General features: G+C 51.8%; 2 protein-coding genes across 8 annotated transcripts; both read right to left on the bottom strand.

Moving 5' to 3' along the window:
• Window positions 1–877: 877 nt before the first annotated feature.
• Window positions 878–6,131, bottom strand: RPS4X (ribosomal protein S4 X-linked). The gene is made up of 7 exons (XM_070951676.1): window positions 6,099–6,131; window positions 5,685–5,762; window positions 4,310–4,490; window positions 3,644–3,741; window positions 2,787–2,958; window positions 2,380–2,537; window positions 878–1,052 (listed from the first exon to the last, which is right to left on the bottom strand). Exons 1-7 carry the CDS (start codon window positions 6,099–6,101, stop codon window positions 951–953), a joined length of 792 nt encoding a protein of 263 aa, XP_070807777.1. The 5' UTR covers window positions 6,102–6,131; the 3' UTR covers window positions 878–950.
• Window positions 6,132–6,719: 588 nt separating this feature from the next.
• HDAC8 (histone deacetylase 8) lies at window positions 6,720–11,529 on the bottom strand. Of its 7 annotated transcripts, none has more exons than XM_070951852.1 (11): window positions 11,447–11,529; window positions 11,260–11,312; window positions 11,031–11,161; window positions 10,799–10,940; window positions 10,581–10,693; window positions 9,053–9,130; window positions 8,819–8,927; window positions 8,168–8,340; window positions 7,638–7,732; window positions 7,173–7,278; window positions 6,720–7,078 (listed from the first exon to the last, which is right to left on the bottom strand). In XM_070951852.1, exons 2-11 carry the CDS (start codon window positions 11,304–11,306, stop codon window positions 7,056–7,058), a joined length of 1,017 nt encoding a protein of 338 aa, XP_070807953.1. In that variant the 5' UTR covers window positions 11,307–11,312; window positions 11,447–11,529; the 3' UTR covers window positions 6,720–7,055. The 7 variants fall into 7 exon arrangements, 6 of the variants coding, with proteins under 6 accessions (XP_070807953.1, XP_070807951.1, XP_070807952.1 ...); XM_070951850.1 differs by having other exon boundaries at window positions 11,404–11,521; XM_070951851.1 differs by having other exon boundaries at window positions 11,416–11,521.
• Between the last annotated feature and the right edge of the window lie 451 nt (window positions 11,530–11,980).

The following is an 11,980-nucleotide window of genomic DNA, read 5'->3' as shown; positions in this document are numbered from 1 at the left end:
TTCTGGTGTTGCCATTTTCAGATGACAGCGACTTTGGTGGAAGTGACTCCGGCAGCTTGGCTTCCAAGGATTCAGAGCACCTATTACATTCGGAAGACTCTGAGCACACAGAGGTCGGCCGTTTACTGCAAAGTCTAGATCTGGAACACGGCAAGGGGAGCACCGGATGCAAACCAAAGCGAACGTAAGGGGCTGAGGCCAGCCCTGCTAACCCTGGAAATCAGTGAAGGCAAGATATTCTGGTCAAACCTTCCCAAGCAATCATCTACAGCCCCCAAAGATCTCAGCTCAGAGGTTTTTGCAATGCAGGGCCAGTCTAGTTCCTCTATTCCCAGATTCAAATCCTTGTGCGGCCTGAACCAAGATCCCTTTTGTAAAAAGATTTTATAAAAAACTGCCAGAAAGAGCTGACCCAGTAAACGTGCAAGACTTGCTAAGGATAAAATCCTATGTAACCAACTGCAATCTCTTCAGTAAGTGCCTCCTCCTCTTCCTCATTTCTCCAATGCTTTCGGAATATTCCCTTCACATGCATATACACGTGTTCATAAACTCTACAGACTGACCTTCCTGACGCATCTGGCTGTTTCTTTCATGAACAGAGAAAACAGATGGTGGCTTAAGAGTCCTCTGTCTCTTGTGGCATAGGAACAAAATGCCCCAGGTGGGGTAATTCCCCACAAGGACAGAAATATTTAACTGAAAACTCACCTCTGCCAGAATTGGCCACTAACCCAAGAGAAATGAGAACAGCAGAAGGCACCCTGAGGACGGAAGCCTCGTGAAATTCCCTGCTCCCCATGTCGTCATATTTTCTACTGTAGAACACAGAAAGGCTCTAGGAGAGCCAAGGCAGACAAGGAGAGAGAAGCCCAGAGAGAAGTATGGAAAAGGTTTATTTATCACACCGGAAATCAATCTGGTCGGGCTTTGCACAGCACCTCAGGGGCTCAACCACTGCTCTGTTTAGCTGCTAGCCTCTTGTCTCTCTCTTCAGCAATAGTCAGGCGGATTCCCTTTCCACGAGGCAGAGAGATCCAAGGCTTGTTACCCTGAAGTTCGAAAGGGAAACACGTTAGGGGGAAATACGTTGCCCCGCCATTCCTGGGAATGCTAGAAGCAAAACATCCTATCTTTCTTCCGAACCATAACGATCTGGTTGCTTGAGAGGTGGTCAGTAGTATTGGGCCCAACTGAAGAGATTCTAGACATTCCAGAATGCCATGATCCACTTCCAGCTCTGCAAGATTATCTCTGGAAAGCCACTGGGCCATTCCCCCCCTCCAATAGCCAGATCAGCATGGATCAGATCAGAAGAGGAGGCTTTCGGTGCTCCTCAGTCTAAGCATCCTTAATAAACAAATAGAACTGAATTTTGAGGGATACAATCTAACAAACTGAGAAAGCAAATTATTGATAGGAAAAAAAAAAGAAATCAAACTGACAATTCTCACCAGATCAGGGTGGATTTGATTTAAATCGAGTTGATTTAAATCACAATTTAAATCATGATTTAAATCACTAGTAAAAAGGCTTGATTTAAATAAACTCGATTTAAATCATAATTTTTAAAGAGCAACTGCCATCTCTGCTACTCCTTTGACCCACTGTTGACTCAACGATAGTCCCAGTGTTGCAGAATATACAGCCTCATACTACATAACTAAGCTCCATTTCATGCTGAATAAACTAAATTATTTATGTATCTTAAATAGAAAACTATCTTACGATAGATTTTTACCCCAAAAGTTTTTTATTAAAATAAATTTGATAAAAATAAAAAAAATCCGATTTAAATTTAAAAAAATCTGATTTTTTTGATTTTTTTAAAAAAATCATTGATTTTTATCCACCCTGCACCAGATGGACTAGACTAATACTAGTTCAAGATCAAAATCTAACCCTAGTAGTTATTTACCATTAATGTTCCCATCTGTGAACACTTGTGCTCCAACTCATTTTTAAAAAAACAGTTCTTGCTCCCATCGCAAAAAGATTCAAGCAATCTTTCTTCAAGGACATTTGAAATATTCAGGGTATTTAGGCTTTCATTTTCAAAGATATACTGAATAGTTTTATGATTTCTGAACTGATTAAGAATTTGAGAATTTTATCAATAAAATTCAGAAATCATAAAATTATGATGGTATGATTTAAGAATGCATCCTTTTGCACAAGTTCCCTCTTGGCAGGTAGAAACCAACACCGTAACTGCTCAACCAGGAGGGAAGGCGGATGACAGATCCAGGCCCCTTCCCCACAAATCAGGAGGGCCGACAATGGCTCTCCTTGTTCATGTCTTTGCTCCTCAAAGGAGGTCGTGAGAAGCGCCTGGCCAATTCTCTATCATGCACTGCAGAACCGCTGCCAGCAGCTTACCTTTCCAATCACAAAGATGTTAGACAGTCTGGTGGCAAAGCTATTGCCATTAGCATCCTTAACATGAACCACATCGAATGAACCAGGATGCCTCTCCCGGTTGGTGATTACACCAATACGCCCCAAGTTAGCTCCTCCAGTCACCATGCACAAGTTGCCTGCAGGTGGAAAAGGAAGAAGTTGCCCATAAGATCATCCCTGTTCTCTAACCAAAGGCTAACCCTTGGCCCCACAGAATGGCTTTCATGAACACAGACACTATCCCACAAAAACTATGGTTAGCCCACGTCTAAAGAGCAGGTGTTTTGCTCTCCATGGCAGACACCTCAAGACACAAACCACAACCCCTAAAAAACAGACCCATGGGAGTCTGGCCACCCCCCACAGTTAAGTCACTTAAAACAAACCTGTGTCAAACTTGATGAAATCTGTAATCTTGCCTGTCTCCAAATCAATCTGGATAGTGTCATTCACTTTGATGAGGGGATCTGGGTACCGGATTGTTCGGGCATCATGAGTGACAAGGTGAGGAATTCCTTTGGTGCCCACAAAGATCTTTCTAACCTTGCACAGCTTGTACTGGGAAGACAACCAACAGAGAGAATTACTTGGGCCAGAAGGGGCTTCTGCCATTATAAAGCTTTTAAAAGAACAGCAGACAAGTCTTCCCCTATTGTTGATCTGCCGGCCAGCTAGTGTTAGGCCGGGAAGTAGACCCTGCTGCTTAGAGCAGGGAGCCCACCAGATGCTTCAGGCCACTCTCCCAATCCCTTTCCTTCAGGCAGCAGGCTAGAATTGAAGGAGGATCTGGAGAGGATCAAGGAGCTTCCGCTAATTCTTTGGGCCTGGGAGCAGGTCCAAGGAACAAGGTTTGCGCCAGATATGACTGCATTAGCACAACCCTCCAAATTGTATTACCTCGGCCTATCCTGGGACTCAAGGCCTAGCATGAAAAACCATTCCCGAGGACGGTCCCACCCCAGATCCTCTCAGCATTGAGAGCAGGAACCCGGCAAGATGCACTCCAGGAAATGAAGGAATTTTCCCCACCCATCTGCTACTCAGAAAGTTCAGAGGTCAATTTTACTCACCACCCTCCAAAAACAGGACTTAAATAAGGCAACAACAAAAGACATCAGGACAAATGTTCAGGAGCAACAACGTCCCAGTTTCAGAGCACATTTATTCTGATTGATATTCATTCAGTTTCTTAGTCAAGGAATACAATTCCGTCTTTCCAATACTGGTTGGCTAGCAGGCTTACCTTGGCTTCTTCTGGCGTGATGCGGTGAACGGCAAAGCGTCCCTTGGTATCGTACACGAGGCGGAAGTGCTCAGCTGTTTTTTCAATGCTGATCACATCTGATAAGGAATCAGCCAAAAACAAAGGCATTGGGAGACACGTCCTTGGCTTCCAAAAGAGAAAGTACATGGCTTTGCCACTGCATGGTTTTGTCTTTTGATGTGTTGCTTCTTCAGATCTCAGGAGAGGTTTTGATTCTTCTGAGATCTAAAGAGTGAAACGTGGCATAGCTCAAAGACAGAAGGCTGTACAGAAAACTACCCAGGGAAAGAGGCCAAAGCAAGTCAGATGCCACATGGGGAAAACTGGAAGCAAGTGAGGGCTATTGCATAATGGAGATGGGCCAGGCTGGTTTCCATAACCACTTACCCAGAAACTGGCCTAGTTTATGGAAGCTGACATCTAACAACTGGGGATACCCTAGGCTGGAGAAGGTGAGCTCTGTTACTTAATGTTGGATACATTATTTGTGGAATGGACTCTTTCAAAGCATTTTATTAGAATTAAACAACAGAACTACGTTTCCTGGATGAGCAGCAAGCTTAAGGAAATATCAAAAGGACACTTCTCCCTCTTCTAATCTACAGATTGCCCTCCCCAGCCCAGCACGAACTAACTTTCACTAACCCATGAATCCAGCCGGATAGGTAATATCTGTGCGGATTTTGCCATCAATCTTGATAAACCGCTGCATGCAGATTTTCTTGACCTCATCACCAGTCAGGGCGTACTTAAGCCTATTCCTGAGAAAAATGATAAGTGGGAGGCATTCCCTCAGTTTGTGGGGTCCTGTCGATGGACGGGGTGCCTGTAAATACAAAGAAAGTGGAAAGTCACACACGAGCCACAATATTCCCGCAAAGCCATTTCGAGAACGCAGGAATGAGCCATGAAACCGGCCACCATTTATTTAGCTGAACTGTAGCCTGACTTTCCCTCACTCAAAGATATTAAGAGACAGCACTCATTAATGGTTTTGTCTGCACTCTCTGCTTAATTGGGGAAGCCAAAGATAAATTTAATTTTGTTTTTATAGTATTTTAATGTTTATATTGTATGTTTTTTAATTTTGGCTGTTCACCGCCCTGAGTCCTTTGGGAGAGGGGGCGGTATAAAAGTTTTAAAAATAAATAAATAAATATTTTAGTCTCTCCCAGAAGGGCAAGGGGCTGAGCCAGTATCTCCCAGTGCGCTTCCTCCCCCACGTGGGTGTTGCTATTCCTAGCCCTTCTGGTCATCACATTATACAGAAGAGGCTGTACTTCCTGAGAATGCTCAGGAAGATAAATCTATCTCAGCATCTACTTCTGTCCTACTATCGCAGCACCACTGAGTGTCCTGACATATAGCATTCTTGCATGGTATGGGAGCAGCTCTGTAGCGGATAAAAAAGCTCTACAGAGAATCATTAAAACTGCCCAGAATATCACCGGGCTCAGCTACCAGCCCCGGATGACATCTTCGAATCTCGCTGTTTGAGAAAGTTGCATAACATTCTCAGAGACTCTTCCCATCCTGCTTACCATCTTTTTTGGACTGTTGTCTTCTGGCAGAAGATACAGAACAATTGAATAGTTTTCTGAATAGTTTTTATCCAGAGCTATAATTCCACTCAAAAATGAGTTTTTATTGCCATTCCCCCTTCAGCACACAGCAAAGAGGACAAGGCATCCACATGGCAGGGATGCTCACAAGCATCAATCGCAGGCAGCTTTTGTGGGAAAAGCTTAACACAGCAGGCTCCTTTCCTCCTCCATTCAGTATATGCCACGCTCATAAATTGCAGCGTTATTTTAAACAACAACGCAGTGAAGTTGTGATTTGGAGCAAGAATGCAAGGAGGATGACTGTAGTGGAAGGCCTCTACCACAACCGCATCTCTGCAAATCGCTCAAAGCCCAAGAGCGGAAGCGGCGCCAGCAGCCCCTTCAGGCCACGTTACAGGGAACTATCGGCCCCCCCACCCCCCCCCCCCACCCCGTGCTTGAAGGGTCCAGCTTACAAAGACTCCTGTCAGCTTGTCCAGCATCCAGTGCTTCGGAGCGGCCACCCGCTTCAGGTGCTTCTTGGGTCCACGAGCCTGCAAGAACCACGCAAAGCAGCAGTTAGAGATGGTCGGGTAAGGCAAGCGAGCCCCTTCCCCGGAACGCAGCCGCCCTTCAACGGAGCTGCGGCGGCCCGGCTCGGATTCCTGGCCTGGAGCAGACCGTCTGCGAGAGCGACCCGGCCCCTCCGTTCGCTTCTTCCGAAGCCGGCCTTCCTTGGGACCGGGAAGGGCTCTTGCTGCCAAACAGCGGCCGCGTGGTGCCCTGCCGGGCTGCCGGTCCTCCTGCCTCCAACCGGGGCGCTCCGCTCAGAGTAGGCCGACGGATGGCGAGGGATTCCGGGAGGTGCGAGCCGAGAGCCGCGTACTCACCATGGCCGCGTTCCGCCGAGAAAAGGCCGCAGCTTCCACCCCCGGCCGGATATCCGGGCTGAAGTACGGCGGCTCCGCGCGTCCAGAAAGTCTCAGAGGCGACAGCGACCAGCTCCCCCAAGCGGCCACAATGGTTCTTACTCCGAGAGATGCTTTCCATCACCTCCACCCGCCCACGCAGCGCAGTGCCACACGGCCTCCAAAGTCAGAGCACACATGCGCAATGCAATTGGAGAAGGGGACTCTTTGCGGCCACTATTGACAAGCCACATCTGGAATTCCCGTCTGCGGCATCTCCCGCCCGGGGCCACTACTGCCAGGAATGGGGGAGGGGGGCAGCTGACTGCAGAGCCCAAAGGGCCACCCAGGGAACCTGCAAGCCGGGTGCTGGCAATGCTGGAGGATGCTTCACTGGGAAATGGAGAAGCAAAACAAGGAGGAGATGCCTTGGATTCTATGAAGTCACCAGGTGGGGGAGCATTTTCCTCCTTGTCACTCCCATCAAGTGCAATCTTGAGGCTCACTAAAGAAACCGGTGGGACTCATTGCCACAAGATGGAAAACGCTATTGACAGCTCTTAGTCCAAGGAGAATGTAAGGAACACACACCAGGAGAAAAGGCAAAGTCATCCAGTTTTTTATTTCAAGGCAAACAGCTGTTTAAAAAAAGACCAACAGAAAGGGGGCTCATCTTGCTGTGCTCCTGCCAGTCCAAGAGGCCCAGGGCTGGGGCCTTCCACTCCTTCCAGAATGAGCTGCCTCTGCAAGGGACGAGGCTGGAAGTCCAGGCTGGGGGAGGGGGGGAGGTTTCCTTTAACACCCTGTTGCTCCAAGCTGCACAAACAACTCCCGGACCGCAGCCTGAAGGACTCGCATTTCCGTGCAGTTTCTTTGCAGACTCTTCGACAGCTGCTCCCTGGTGCAGTGGCTCTGGAGAGAAGGGAGCCCTCTTTCCCACTAAGTCACATGTTTCAGGTGTCCTGCAGAGAGAGAACATGCCAAGCCTGTCTCCTGCTGGAGCCCTCCGGTCCCACCCTCAGATCAGCCTCCAGACTGGAGCAAGAGGGGGCCCACCTTTCACACAGCCAAGGAGCTCCTGGATGCGCTGAGGCTCGTTCCGGTCTGGCCGGCAGCTTGGAGTGATTTCCAGCACGTAGTCAGGACCGTATTCCGTGAAGAACTGCCCGAGAGGGAAGGTCAGGTGGAAGGGAAAAGGGGAGGAACCCTGGCACCCCCTTCCCCCACCTGCATCCCAACAAGCACTGGAGAGGAAGGCCTTTTCTCAGGAGCCAGCCTGGGGTGGCCTGCGTGTGCCTGGCTGCCCTGGGCCAGCCACCCACTTTGTCCCTGCATTCCCAGCCTCTGCCTTGAGCAGCGGTGAGTTCCTTCAAACGTATATCATCATGTGTGTATTGCAGTGTCTCAAGCATTCTCGGCTACCCAAGGTAAATAAAACAGAGGCTATTTTCACAGGGAGTCCATGACTAAGGGAAGTCCTTTTCCTGTGCTTGGGGCAGGGAAGGGGGGCTTGAGCCTTACCTCGTGATCGGGAATTTCAGAGGGCAACGTTTTCCCCAGAATGACTCCAGTCAGGTATGTCCAGCAGCGGGCAGTGTTAGCAAGGTGATAGCCTCCTGTCTCCAGGAGGGAACGAGACACCACACCACATAAGGAAGAGGGCAAAGAGAAAAGAAAGTGAAAAGCACTTGCCCACCACAGCCATTCTAGTCCCAGTTAGAAGAGCACGAAGCATCGCGCAGCTGCAGAAGCCGACTGGCTCAGTGATGCAAACGGTGGGCTTGCAGAATTGATGGAAGCCACTTCACTGACCCAGCAAGAAACACTGTAGTTGATGTAGAACGTTGTGCTGAGGCCATTTCATTTTTAACGCTATGGAATCTTTAAGGATTTGACTTTAAAAAAAATCAAGATTCCAGGCTGCCCCTAAATTGAAGCACCTCCCACTACTAGACCGTGATCAGCGCAGCCGACCTTTGGGGCTCCGTCCCCGATCTACATTTCCCTGCACCTGCGTGCCTGATGCCACACTTGCATTCTCGCTTGCTTACCTCCCCCCAGAATAAGGGTCGGCAGCTGCCATTGCAGCACATAATTCAGGCACTTGCCGATCCCCTCTGGGGTCAGGTTGAATGCACACATGGGGTCCCCCGCAATCGTATCTGCTCCCAACTGCAGGACTACAGCTTCAGGGTGGAAGGCGGCATGCACATCCTTTAGCACCCTGCAGAATGAAACAGGGAGGGAAACTGCTGGACCCATCTCTCCCCTGCTGAGGGTCAGCCATCCCTCCCTGTGGACTCCTCTCGAGGATCTTTTGCCCTACTGGGGGGGGGGAGGGCAAAGCCCGGGAAGGACAAACGTAGGGGCAGGCAAAGATTCTAGAATAGCTACCGTTCTGGGATACTCCTTAAGAAACGGCACTAAACATGCCAGCAATTCTGAGAAAATGAAATTCCACTGTGGGCTGCCAAGTGGGACCACTCCAAAAGAGGACGAGACAAAGCTGCCAGGGGAAAGCCCCCCTCCCCCCAATTTCTCCTGACTCTGAGCAGGCAAGCCAAGCCGAATCAGCAGCTTGGATTCTGGGGTAGGGAAGGGCCCATTCAGCCTTTCGGCTCTTTCCTCCCACAGGGCAGGGAAGCCCAGACAGAAGGAACTCTTCCTCCTGAGCAGAGGGGCCCGGATGAACAGGTGCTTACGTCTCGCAGATCTGATAGTACGTCTCGTTCTTGATGCCATCCTGAAGGGGTACATTTACGCTGTAGTAGCGCCCCTTCCCCAAGCCCACCTCTGTCACATCTCCTGTTCCTGAGTAGGCAGAAAGGCTCAGGTCAGCACATAGAAATGCAAGGCTGGGTCACCCTTCCATCTTTTCCCCATAAAGAAGCATCCTCCCGCAAGGCAGAATCCAACGTGGTAAAGAAATCACTTGCCTGGGAAAAATCCAGGAGCAAACTTGTGCAGGGATACCGTCATAACTTTGGAGGTGAAGCTGAAAGCGTCTTCGACACCTGCGCAGACAGCAAAGAGGGAGACGTCCTTTGTGCCCGACCAGGAGTCAGTCTCGCCCAGCTCCCGTCAGAATTCAGCACCTGGCATGGGGCCTTTTCAGGTAGTCCTCAGTTAACAATGGCAATTGGGACCAGGATGTGACAGCCATAAAGCGTGACCTCAGGTGACCCCACCACCCAGCCAGAGCAATCCCAACCTCCAGACACCTCCCAAGGATTCTGCTCACTGAAGGCTAGCACAGACCACAAAGGATGACCGTGTGATGGTGGCCAGAGCTCCAACTACCGCTTGTTCAGAACAGTCACTGAATGGGTCATTAACCAAACACCCCCTCTACTACAGGAAGTCCTCCCCTTACGATCGCAATGAAGCGCAAAATTTGTTTTGCAAAGCGTGACATTTGTTAAGTGAGTTTTGCCCCATTTTACAATGTTTCTCGCCACAGTTCTTAAGTGAATCATGGCAGTTGTTAAGTTAGTAACACGGTTAAGTGAATCTGGCTTTCCCATTCATGTGACCCCAGGATTGCAACGGTCATAAATACGAGTCAGTTGCCAAGTGACTGAATTTTGATCGCATGACCCTCGGAATGATGCAATAGTTGTGTGAAAAATGGCAATGTCACTTTTTTCAGTGCCACGGTAACTTTGAACAGTCATTAAACAAACTGCTGTAAGTCGAGCGCTACCTGTATCTTGTCAGGACATGGGCAGGCCCAGTTTCCCTGAAAGGCATTGAAAGACTGAGAGAAATAACAGAAAAAAGTCCCAAAACAGGCAAAGGAAGAGGACTGAAGCCAAGAAAAGCACTGCAACATCTCTGGGACCTGGAGGTCACAGGATACACCCAGTGGATCAAAGGGTTGGAAGAAACCCTGGAGAACATCTAGAGCAGGGGTCTGCAACCTTAAATACTCAAAGAGCCATTTGGACCCCTTTCCCACAGAAAACATCTGGGAGCCACAAAACCTGGGTGGGCGTGGCCAACTCAACTCACTCACTTCCACCAGTCACATGACCCCCCCCCAGCCACACCTACCCAGCCAGTCATTAGGGCAGAAAACCAATTGTTAAAAAACACCAGGAACCACAAAATCCTTTTGACACATCTCTCTCTCCTCTCCCTCTCTCCCCCCCCCCCTCCTCTCTCTGTCTGTCTCTGTCTCTGCCCTGGCCGCTTCTCCATCAGCAGAGGGCCCAAAGAGAGGCATGCGGCTCTGGAGCCACAGGTTGCTGACCCGATCTAGACATTGCCAGTTTAGAAACCCCCTTCCAGAGTGCCCTCCACGGCGCCCCCTCCCCCTTTTGTTCACCTTCGGCTTTGCCATCCAGAGATTCATATCCAAAGGCGATTCACTTCCTTGAGTCGTTGCCTTGGGGAAAACCCGCTTCCAGGCAGAGCGCCTTCTCGGTCACCACCGCCACCCCGTTTAAGCCGGGGGAGCCTTACCGTCCCCGTGATGTAAGTCGAGGTCAACGTAGAGAACCCGGTCGAACCTCCGGCGCAGCTGTAGGATCCCCAGCACCGCGTCGTTCAGGTAGCAGAAGCCCGAAGCTTCGTCCCTGGAGGGAGACGTTGCAGCTCGGCGAGGCCGCCCGGGGCGCAGAGGCAAAAGGGCGGGGGAAAGCCGTTCCCAGCGCCCCCCCCGCCCCCCCGCCGGCCCGTACTTCTTGGCGTGGTGCCAGCCGCCGGCCCAGTTGATGGCCACCCGGCCCTTCTCCTCCACCAGGCACCGCGCCGCCGTCAGGGTGGCCCCGCCGACCGCCGCCGCGTACTCGAAGACGCCCTTGCTGGCCGGGCAATCGTAGCCTGCCGGGGGAGAGGAGGGGAGAGGGACGAATTAGCGAGGGCGTGGCGGCGGCGGGGTAGGGGGCCGCGGGGTCTCCGTCCGCCGCTCACCGAGTCCGAACTCGGCGGAGTCCGGGTGGTCCTCGTTGCCGTCCTCGCTGACCTGCTGCAGGTGCTGCAGGTAGGCGTCGGTGTGGAAGGCCGCCATCTCCTCCATGCGGGCGGGGCGCGGCTGGACGACCCTAGGAAGGCAACGCTCAGGCGGGCGGGCTCCGCGGCCAGACCCCCAGCCCGGGACGGCAACGACGGCGCCGCTGCTCCCGCCCGCCCGCCCGCCTACCTCATGTGCTGCAGCAGCGAGTAGGCTTCCACCAGCGCGTGCACCATGCTGGCCTGCGGAGAGAGACGGGCGCCGGCTCAGCTCCTCCCCGCGCGGGCAGCGCCCCCCAACATTCCCCACCAAGCGCCCCCCACCACCACGCACCCGCCGCGGGACCTTGCACAGGGAGTCGCATCGCGCCACGTACTCGGCGCCGTACACGTAGACCGGCGGCGGCAAGCCGTCCATAAGCGCCCCGGGCCGAGCGAGCCTCGCGCGCGCTTGCTTCGGGACGGGCTTCCTGCCGCGTTGCGCGCCGGGAAATGAAGTCCTGCCTTGCCGGGGAGCCGTGGGGGGGCTGTTGCTGAGCGCTCCCCCCCCCCCGCCTCTCCTAGCCGCCCTCTCCCCCCAAAGGGTCTTAGAGGCCGCCGCGCAAGGATCAAACTCGGAGACCGGTTGTCACTCCAGCTCAGCGGTTTATTGAAAGCCACACAGGGCGCTGGACTCGCAACCCGCGCCTCCCTCCCCACTTTCGCCCTCCAAAAACGGGTTCAGCGTGGCCAGAATACATGGCGCAAAGCCAAGGGGGTCCTTGGCACACACACACACAACAAAGCCCGCCTCTCTGGTAGGGCTGAAAAGACCTTGTGTTCAAAAGGCCAATTGGGCACAGGGTGGTCAAAGCCCTGCAGGTGGAGCGCAGGTGCGCCAGAGCAGCCCCCAACCACACCACCCAAAAGAG

The sequence above is a fragment of the Pituophis catenifer genome, unplaced genomic scaffold (genome assembly GCF_029215685.1).
Source record: "Pituophis catenifer annectens isolate HBS135680 unplaced genomic scaffold, rPitCat1.0.hap2 SCAF_11, whole genome shotgun sequence".
NCBI classification, from domain to species: Eukaryota; Metazoa; Chordata; class Lepidosauria; order Squamata; family Colubridae; genus Pituophis; species Pituophis catenifer.
The sequence above is the reverse complement of the archived record's forward strand: the minus strand, read 5'-3'. Positions and strand labels throughout refer to the sequence as shown.